Consider the following 10386-nt stretch of genomic DNA (forward strand, 5'->3'; position numbering starts at 1 on the left):
TAATTTTGGTTCACTCTTACTGCTTTTAATGTCGTTTCCAGCAGTTGTTGACTTTAAAATAAAGCTCCCTTAAACTCAACTGTGCACCACCTGCTCAGCACCACAGTGCAGACAGACACAGTTAGAGACTAGCTGGTGAGGAAAGTGGAACATCTAGCAGCTAAAGAGCCAGATCTGTTTCTCAGGAGTCAGTGGAGACCAAACCAGAGATAAAGGTGAGTGAATATTGGACCTATTATGTTTCTTTGTGTCTGCTGGATGAGGAAGTGGGCAGCTGTTTCCTAACACATTAGTCACAACTACTTTATTGACTCTATGCAGCCAATTTCTGGTTTTGTCTCTTCAGTTGCTAAAGTACTAAACACAAGTAAAAAGTCTTGGTCCTGATAGGTTCACAAAGCCTACTATCCATTTCTCAAACCAAATGAGTCTCCACTGTGACGGCCACAATCATGTTGTTATATACACAGAATAAAACAAAAAGACCAACACATTCTGACCAGTTACCATGACTATTATAGTAGTAACATGACCAGCTGATCCACTGTGTGGGAGAACTGAGCTAATTAACACTGCGATGTTGTGGCCGATGTTTGTCTCTCATTTCTTCCAGCTTTGTCAGTCCTTCGCGCTGTACGTTATATAATAAAACTGTTTAGATATTTGCTCAAATGTAGGTGCAAGGTGGTAACAAGCAGCAGAGGTCAATGTAAACAACATGATACCTTCCCACTTCTGGTGTAGGCAGGACGTTCAAAGACAAAACAACGGAGTCGGAGCACTTCCTTGTTGCTGAAGCATTTTAGGTCAATAAGCTGATAGTATGTCAGATGTTGTGTTTACAGCTTGTTCCGCTGCCTCCAAGTGGTCAAATATCTGTTACTGTAGGCTTTGAGATTAAATTCACAGTTTTTTAAAGTAAAGTAAAACACATCTGAAGGTTTTTAATCTATAAAGCAGTGCAGCTGTCTGGGAGTTGCCTCTGGTGTTCAAGTTCAAGTCCAGCCTGGGATGTTTAGGACGTTACTCCCCTCTCTGTTAAATGTCTCTCTGTACATCAAAGCAGTGGTACTGAATCTTTTAGTTTTGGGAGCCTTTAAGGGAAAATTCAGCATTTTTATGTGGATGTCCAGTCAGTGTTTATGGTAACAAGATATAAGCAGTTGCTTATATCGCTTATATATTTTTTTTAATGAACACAAGACAAAAAAATGTAACTTCCTAAACAAAAACTGACAACATTTCGTGGCATTTTTGCCGACAAATAGTGACAAAACAATAAGCTCAGAGACGGGCGAAATGGACAATTTAGTTAGGCTAATTAAGTAATTTACTGTTCCCTACGAAGCAAGCACTCTCAGGATTCACATTTTGTGGTTGTATGAGATATGATGAGTTAAACCAAATTAATGACCAAGACAAGAACGAAAGTCAACACAAACTGGGATCTTCACAGGCTATTATTTGACAGTTAGTATCATATCTTTTTGGCAGCGTCCTATCCTTTCTACATTCGGACATCTTACACATGAATACATGTGAGACTCAGCCCTTTCCAATGAGACGATTACACTAAAATATGCATCGAACTTTAACCAGATCAAGCAAAAGTCCCTGAGAAGGACCAATCATATGATTTGGGGGTAATAGAAAAATACTGTATTTACTGTATTACTGTACTGTGTTGCTGCTAATAGGTCCCACATGTCTTTACATGCTTATTTGTGCATTATGTGTACCAAATCCTGCTTAGGGCCCCCAAAAGTCTAGGGCCGGCCCTGCACTCACCCAGTGTGTTTCCGTATAACAACAAAGCTAATCGAGTCTAGCTGCACTTCTACCGTGAATATCACCACAATAACCCCTTCTAAACCAAAAACTTCCCCACTGCAGGCAGAGACTGGAAATCCAAGCTGGAGTAGCCTGTAGTTCTTCCTTCAGTTCAGTTCAGTTTTCCCTGTCAATATAGCACTCACTGAGAAATGTATTGCCTCAACTGACTACATTTACCATCAACACTGACTGGACATCCACATTAAACATGCCGAGTTTTCCCTTTAAAGTTGACTCAGAGTAACCTGGGGACAAATCCACTCGATATTTCATAAGTAAATAGGAAATAGACATTACAGACTTTATAATAAAAGTGTATACTACATTTTTTTTACTCCATCCATCCAAACATCCACTTATCTTTTTGCATCCTGCTGCATGCCATCCTGTGTAATGACATCAACCTGAGTGTCAGGCTGTCAGTGACTCCCAACACATAACAGCTTATTATAACAAGAACAAAACCTGCAGCAGGTGGCCAACACGTCTTAATGATTCATCTGTCAAACACAAGCATGATGTATGTATGAGTTTGGGAAGAGAGAGATCGAACCTGAATGGAAGATGGAGTGAGACTGTTATCTAATGTCAAATGATGTATAGAGTATAAGTTAATTTAATGTAATGTAAAGCTGTTATGTTTAGTTTGAGCAGGTGAAATGAACCCTAAACCAGAGTTTGTAGAGAATAAATGCCAGCTGAGGACACCCTCTGGTGGAGCTCATAACAAACTGCAAACGGACGCATGCTCTTTATAAATAACTGTCATCAATGAGATGCTGAAACAAACTACATGAATGCATGAGTGCAATAAACTGTAAATCCCCAAGATTTCTAAATGTATACACTAGATTTTCAAAATCATGCATGGAAATAAAAGTGTTCCCCTGTGTTTCCTTAGACACACTATGGATTTTTCAGTAGTGGAAAGTAATTTAGGCCTCTAACTTTTTCTAAAAGTATACTTCCATTGTAGAAAAAGTAGAAGAAACAAAAAGTTAAAACGCATCTTGTTCCAAAGCTATGTCAAGGTGTTTCCCAAGGAGGCAATAAAAGCTCACTTCCAGAGCTACACTGAGAGGAGGAGCAGCACTGACAGAGGAGAGCTGCAACGCCACATTTCCTCAAATGAAAGTGAAAGTTGGTCTGAGCGACAGCACAGCTGCAGTCGAGACAAGTCTCTCTGTTTCTCTCTACAGAAACATTCAGCTGAGTCCATCAGGTTTTTCTCAACAAAACAGCAGAAGCTCTGCCAAACACTGGTGAGTACACGGCCCTACAAAGCCAAAATGCACTGACTACATGTTTGGTCAGTTTAGTTAAAACCAGAGTCTGACTTTGTTACATCTGTTCTACCATATAAAAATATTCGGCCATAGAAATGTGTCATTTTCTATAAAAGCAACATGTACATTTAGCTGGAGCTACAACACAGAGGTGAGAACCAAACCACAGTCACTGCACTCCGGCTAGTTCAGGTCAGACAGGATGCGGTCACAGCGAGCAGGAGCTTCAGCTGATTTACAAGTTTTTGCGACCTGTTTCCGGTATTAAACCTGCTCAGCTCTGCTCAGACAGGCCCTGCGCTCCCAATCGCAAACTCTTTCTTTTTACTTGTAGTACGTACTGCAGCTGCCCGTACAAAGTACAGTGGTGTGAAAAAGTGTATGCCCCCTTTGTGATTTCTTATGTTTTTGCATGTTTGTCACACTTGAATGTTTCAAATCATCAATTTAAATATTAGTCAAAGATAACACAAGTAAACACAAAATGCAGTTTTTAAATGCCCTTAATAATAATAACAACCTTCATTTAATAACTGCATTTTGTGTTTACTTGTGTTATCTTTGACTAATATTTAAATTGATGATCTGAAACATTCAAGTGTGACAAATATGCAAAAACATAAGAAATCAGGAAGGGGGCATACACTTTTTCACACCACTGTACGTACTGTTGCATGCAGTATGCATACGATTGGGACTACTTCGACATAACATTGTACCTGAACTTTGACAGTGAATGTAATAAATGTGTTAAATTCAATATTAAATTCGAATTAAAAATACTTAGCCTTTCACTCTAATAATAACAATACAAGCAGCATGGTAGCAGTATTATTATATTCTTTAATGTGTGAATTGAAGTTAGCACTAGCTTAGACAATGTTTCGAGAGAGAGAGTTTCAAAATTTGTAAGAACAGAGACTAAATGGGATTCAGCATATGAATGTTGCACTGCTGATCTTACAGAAGTAGCTGGAGATGAAGAACAAATTTTGTATCTAATCTCATCTATTCTTCTGCAGAATAAAATCTACGGACTCAGATATTTTACAAATGTACAAAAGTATTGACATCAAAATATACTCAAAGTACTCATCATGCAGAATGCCCCATTTCAGAATTTTATGTATTATATTATTGGATTATAATTACTGATGCATTCATGTTTAAAACACTTTAATGTTGCAGCTGGTACAGGTGGGGCTGATTTTAATTACTCTTTATATTGCTGGGTAGCTTGTGAATTTCTCCCCAGGTTCAATAAAGTCTTATCTTAACTGATAATAATACATTGATTATATTTTGTATTATTAATCTGAATCTGCAAAGTAACTAGTAACTAAGGGTATTAAGTTAATGTAGTGAAGTAAAAAGTACAAGTAGAGTAGAAGTATGAAGTAGCAGAAAATGGATGTACTTAAGTAAATTACAAGTACCTCAAAATAGCACTTAGTACAGTACTTAGTTACTTTCCACCGCTAATATTAACATACATATCAACAGTATATCTTTCTCTCTCTCTCTCTCCACCGTATCAGTGGCTTCTGTAGGTTTTTGTGTGTCTTCGGTTTCTCTTATTTTAGAGAAATAGTCATTTTCCCCAGGCAGCCAAACTAAATGTTTTGGAATGAAAATCTCCATGTTGTCACTTATTTTCAGAGCTTGGTGATCTCATAGAAATACCACCGCTGAACTGCACATCTGAGCTCTGCTTCACTCGCAGCAAAGTCCAGGACCTGACTGCGTAATGAGCTGTCTCAATAATCAGACGCTGAATAGACGCAAATTCAGTGACAACCACAGCTCATATTTGTGTGTGTTTGTCCCCTCAGCTGGGAGCAATATAACAACAGAATTCATGATAGGTTTTGTGACTTCAGAGGTAAAAAGTATATTGGAACACACCAAGCGGCAACCTCCGGGGCTGAAAAATGAAGCCAACGTGAAAGTGCCAAAAACTGTAGTTCCTCGAATGGCCATTTGAGGCTGGCTCCAAAAGCGAGTCAGTCCCCACAAAGCCCCATGTTAAGATGCTCAACTTTACAGCAGAAATATTTACAGACTGGTACGAAAAACGGTTTTGGTTTCTATAGCTTATTTCCTCGTTCATGACAACTGTGAGGGCGGTGAATTGTTTTATAACTCACCCGTTTTAATTATATTAAGGCTTAAAGTTTTGCATAATTAATGACGTGGCCGTTTTGAGGGACAGGTGGGTGTCCTATCAGGTGGCTTGCTGCTAGGTGGTTTCAGCAACCAGGCTTCATTCGGAAAAGAAAGAGTTAAATAAATAAACACCCATAAATGACATCACATCGATAAGCAAGTCCTTTAAAATGTATCATAATATAAGTGACAATAATAGGTAGCTAGTATCAAAACGCTATAAATATCCAAGATATAAGTCCCACAATGAGGAACTCCTCAGCATAAACTAGAAGAGTGGGCAGCATTTAGAAAAGTTGTATATTATCAACTAATAAAAAGGGAGACCTGTAGGAGATGTATGGCATAACATCTACAGTGTAAACACACATCCTATTAATGACATAATAAAAACAAGTAAGGCTTGGCTTAAGGCTACAAGAAACAAGTCAGACTTAGATCCTGAAGTCCTGATGGTTCAACAGCGTTAAGTTCATTGATCCAGAAAGCTTCTCTACATAGCAGTCTGTTGATAATAGCTCCACCTCTAGGGGGTGGTATAATTTTTTCAATCCCACATAATTTGAGGGACGCAGGAGAACTGTGATTACACTGAACATAGTGACCTGCGATTGCGTAGTCCATATTTTTAGTGCGGATGGCAGTCTTGTGTTCAGCTATTCTTTGTTTGAGAGGGTGTTTAGTTTGACCTACACAGACCTACAAATGCGGGTGATTTTGTGTAGTGGCGGGTGAACTTGCTCAACCTAGCAGCCACGGTGGCGGGTAAATAAAAGCAGCATAACAGAGCGATTTGTGACATTCCACAACGCAGATTGAATCACGAGTCTGCTTGTTTCACTTCACTTTTCTCCAAGTGAGGAAATAGAATATTCACAGTTCGCATAGTCCAGTTGAAATTCATATACATTTTTTTTTTGCGCTTGATGATCCAATCATCACCAAAGCATATGCATCATGCAAGAGAGCCAGTAAAAACAAATGGAATGGCAAAAGTTGTCATATTGACATTTAAGGTGTATTGATTGATCAACTCCTGCATTGAGTAACATGCAAGAAAACATTCCACCTTAAAAGTTGCCAGTAGCTGCCGGTAGCCTTTAAGCAGCAGTCTGTAGCTAGCCAATGTTAACTTGTAGAGATGAAAATCCACATTTTCATAGCCTAGCTTATTAGATGAGCTTGACCAACTTTTCCTCAGAATGGATGTTTCCAGTGCAGCTTCATTTGCTCGGCACAAGTATGTAAATGAAATCATTCAAAACAAAAACTAGTTGTGTTCACTCGCCTGTAAATTACTGCTTACTGCTGCTAATTACAACCTACTACATCCATGGTATCACCTAAAACTACTTACCTAGATGTTTGGCTGACTGCTGCATAATATTCTCAACATGATGCAACTATTCATAAAGTCAGTCGTCAGTTATAGTTGACAATTGTATGTGAACTTGCCACCGTAGGAACAGCGGTCACATAACTTTCGAAACGAGCCACAACTTAACCGTGTGCTTGCATGCATGCACGTACATCGTACAAGTGCACTCCGGTACTTAAACAAGTAGCGCTACACCTACTGTGTGTGTGTTTGAGAGAGAGGGAGAGAATATCAATATTTTTCCTTAAGAGTTTAAATATTTACCTTGTGAAATAAAATAGCCTATTGTTTGAATATTGTAGATCTTGTGTTATTATTTTTCAGATGCAGTTACACACTGCCGGTTAAAACAAGAAAATTCCAACTCTGTTCAGGATATATATTACATGTGCAGAGTTACAAATGATGAAAGATTTGATGTTAAAGTGAACACAATTACTGCATCTGTAGAGCCCAAGAAGAGCGAGACCTTTCGAACAAATATCTTTCATGGCAGCGTCTGTTCGCAAGACGTGCCAGTGTTTTAATACTGCGTTTCTGATCTCACCTCCCAAAAACGTGTGGGTGTTCATTTATCTAACTCTTTCTTTTCTCTTTTCTAATACTGTATAAGTGTGAACCCTGCCTGAATGCAGTTTTTTGTATCCTCCCTATTTGTCCAGCCTGTGAAGACTCACCTGGCATCGAAACATTAGTCATTCAATAAACTTGGTTGCCTTAAGTTCGTGTGCTCCAAAATACTTTGGATATTACCTCTGAAGTCTTTCCCGATGTCCTAATCTAAGAGCACCGAACAGGTCTCAATCCTTGTGAGTTGGTTGAAGGTTGGTTAACCTGTTCCTTCATCCAGAATTCAAAATATCTGTCCTTATATTCCACTAATTAGGCTACTAAGTTAGATTTTTTTAAAACACATACTTAAAAGAAATGTAATTATAATTAAATTTTTTCACACTTTTGTCCTCAGAGTGTAGATATGTCTGCTGCCAGCTGTCTGCTGACTGAAGATCAGTTTCTGTGCTCCATCTGTCTGCATGTGTTCACTGATCCAGTCACCATACCATGTGGACACAACTTCTGTAAAACCTGCATCACTGAACACTGGAATATTAATGTCCCGTGTCAGTGTCCCGACTGTAAACAGGTTTTCAACACACAACCTGAGCTGTGGGTCAACACCTTCATCTCTGAGATGGCTGCTCAGTTCAGACAGTCAGCTCAACAGAAAGCCAGCAGCAGCAGGTCAGAGCAACACGTTGCCAAACCAGGAGAAGTTCCCTGTGACGTCTGCACTGGAACCAAACTGAAGGCCCTGAAGTCCTGCCTGGTGTGTCTGGCCTCCTACTGTGAGACTCACCTGGAGCCTCATCTGACAGCTTCACGTCTGAAAAGACATCAGCTGATCGACCCCGTGGAGAACCCGGAAGGCAGGATGTGTACGAAGCACGATAAACTGCTGGAGCTGTTCTGTAAGACCGACCAGACGTGTGTCTGCTTGCTCTGCACTGTTTTAGACCACAAGACACATGATGTTGCTTCTCTGAAAGGAGAAATTGAAGGTAAGAAGGCCGAGCTGGGGAAGATAGAGACTGAAACTCAGCAGCTGATCCAGGAGAGACGACTGAAGATTCAGGAGATCAAACGCTCAGTGGAGCTCAGTAAGGAAGATGCAGACAGAGAGATAGCAGGTGGTGTTCAGGTCTTCACCGCTCTGAAGGAGTCTGTTGAGAGAAGCCAGGCCGAGCTCATCGACACGATCAGAGAGAAGCAGAGAAAGACAGAGAAACAGGCTGAAGGCTTCATCGAAGAGCTGGAACAGGAAATCTCTGAGCTGAAGAAGAGAATCTCTGAGCTGGAGCAGCTCTCACGCTCTGAAGACCATCTCCACCTCCTCCAAAGCCTCCCATCCCTGAACGCTGCTCCACCCACCAAGGACTGGACAGAAGTCAGCGTCCGTCCACCTTCATATGAGGGGACTGTGAGGAAAGCTGTGGCTCGGGTGGAGGAGACGCTCAGTAAACAGATGAAGAACCTGTTTGAGGCCGAGCTGAAGAGGGTCCAGCAGTACGCAGTGGATGTGACACTCGATCCCGATACAGCAAATCCCTATCTCATCCTGTCTGATGATGGAAAAAGAGTGCATGATAGTGATGTGAAGAAGAATCTCCCAGACAACCCAGACAGATTTTCTTATTGTACTAGTGTCTTAGCAAAGCAGAGTTTCTCTTCAGGAAGATTTTATTTCGAGGTTCAGGTTAAAGGGAAGACTGACTGGGATTTAGGAGTGGTCAGAGAGTCGGCCAACAGGAAGGGAAAAATCACAGCGAACCCTCAGGATGGTTACTGGACGATATGTTTGAGGAATGAAATTGAGTATGAAGCTCTTGCTGGCCCTGCAGTCCGTCTCTCTCTGAAGTCTCAGCCTGAGACGGTGGGGGTGTTTGTGGATTATGAGGAGGGTCTGGTCTCCTTTTATGACGCTGATGCTGCAGCTCTGATCTACTCCTTTACTGGCTGCTGCTTCACTGAGAAACTCTACCCATACTTCGGTCCCAGTCTTAACTATGGTGGTAAAAACTCTGCCCCTCTGATCATCTCTCCTGTCAGTCACTCAGAGTAGAACAACCATTTGATTTACAGAAAGATTCACTATCATTTAATGTAATAAATGTATATTTACTGGTGACTGTGTATACATTGTTCTTTTCAGATTCTGATCTGTTTTTCTGATACTGATTAATCAACTGATGACTGACTGATTGATCTAATGTAACCTAATATATTCTAATAACTGCATTACCTGCTTTCAAGAATGTTAAATCATCAACAACAAGGTGCACAGCGATAAGAAGCAGTTGCACGTTCCTTAAAAGTCTGGGTTCCATTGTGTAATTTTAATTATTGTATATATAAAAAGTGTTGCATACTGGCACAAATTACTGAAGAGCAGTTTATGACAAAAGTCATTTGTTTTTCTCTTTTTCTTTTTAAATAAACAAAAGCAAAATCAAGTTTTTATTGTGTCTGATTAAGTTATTGTTTTGGATTGATGTCAAAGCTGAAAAACAGCTGATGCAGTTTCTAATGGCCACCAAATCACGTGATTAAAAACACCATCAGCTGTTCTCAGACTGACTTGAGCTGACGAGCTCCGACACCCCATCACATCTGAGGCAGTTGGTAGTGTGAGATAATGTAGTGTTGTTTAAGGTCTGAGGTGTGTTTGAGCAGCTGATATGAACACTAAACCAGTGCTGCTAGTTTGGAGAGAACAAGTGACATCTGAGGACGCCCTCTAGTTGAGTTCATAACAAACTGCAGCCTGTGGCCACAAGAGGACATGCTCTTCATAAATAACTACACAGTCTGATGCTGAAGCAGATCACATGAATGCAGGAGCACAATGAAATCTGGGTCTAATTGGTACAAGTACTCTGTCTATTGTCTTTTTTTGTGTGTTTTGTAGTTTTTTGAGCTCATTCTAAAATCAGAAACTTTGCTATCACTTAAGAAGACTTTAAGTTAAAAAGTATTGTACTTCAACTACTTATAATGAGGAGACTCACAGAGAAGCCCATTAATCTACTGCTGTGGCCCAATCAGAAGGATTCTCCATCTCAGCTCAAAACTCTGATTTCCCTCCTTCTAATGTAATCTGAGAGAAATCTTTCAGACAGAGAAAAGCTGCTCAGCACTTTGGAGAACAGCAGTGAAGTGCAGAGG

At 40.2% G+C, this 10386-nt stretch overlaps 1 protein-coding gene across 2 annotated transcripts; it reads left to right on the plus strand.

The window, feature by feature from the left end:
- Positions 1-2946: 2946 nt before the first annotated feature.
- LOC122874793 (zinc-binding protein A33-like) lies at positions 2947-9674 on the plus strand. Of its 2 annotated transcripts, XM_044193146.1 has the most exons (3): positions 2974-3095; positions 7326-7487; positions 7631-9674. In XM_044193146.1, the coding sequence occupies exon 3, from the start codon at positions 7640-7642 to the stop codon at positions 9281-9283; it is 1644 nt and encodes a 547-aa protein (XP_044049081.1). In that variant the 5' UTR covers positions 2974-3095; positions 7326-7487; positions 7631-7639; the 3' UTR covers positions 9284-9674. The 2 variants fall into 2 exon arrangements, with proteins under 2 accessions (XP_044049083.1, XP_044049081.1); XM_044193148.1 differs by lacking the exon at positions 7326-7487 and having other exon boundaries at positions 2947-3095.
- Positions 9675-10386: the final 712 nt, after the last annotated feature.

Source organism: Siniperca chuatsi, linkage group LG4 (assembly GCF_020085105.1).
Source record: "Siniperca chuatsi isolate FFG_IHB_CAS linkage group LG4, ASM2008510v1, whole genome shotgun sequence".
Lineage (NCBI taxonomy): Eukaryota > Metazoa > Chordata > Actinopteri > Centrarchiformes > Sinipercidae > Siniperca > Siniperca chuatsi.

Bases quoted from the DNA above. Each gene is read 5' to 3' on its own strand.
- LOC122874793 (XM_044193148.1), top strand. From the start codon at position 7,640: ATGTCTGCTGCCAGCTGTCTGCTGACTGAAGATCAGTTTCTGTGCTCC.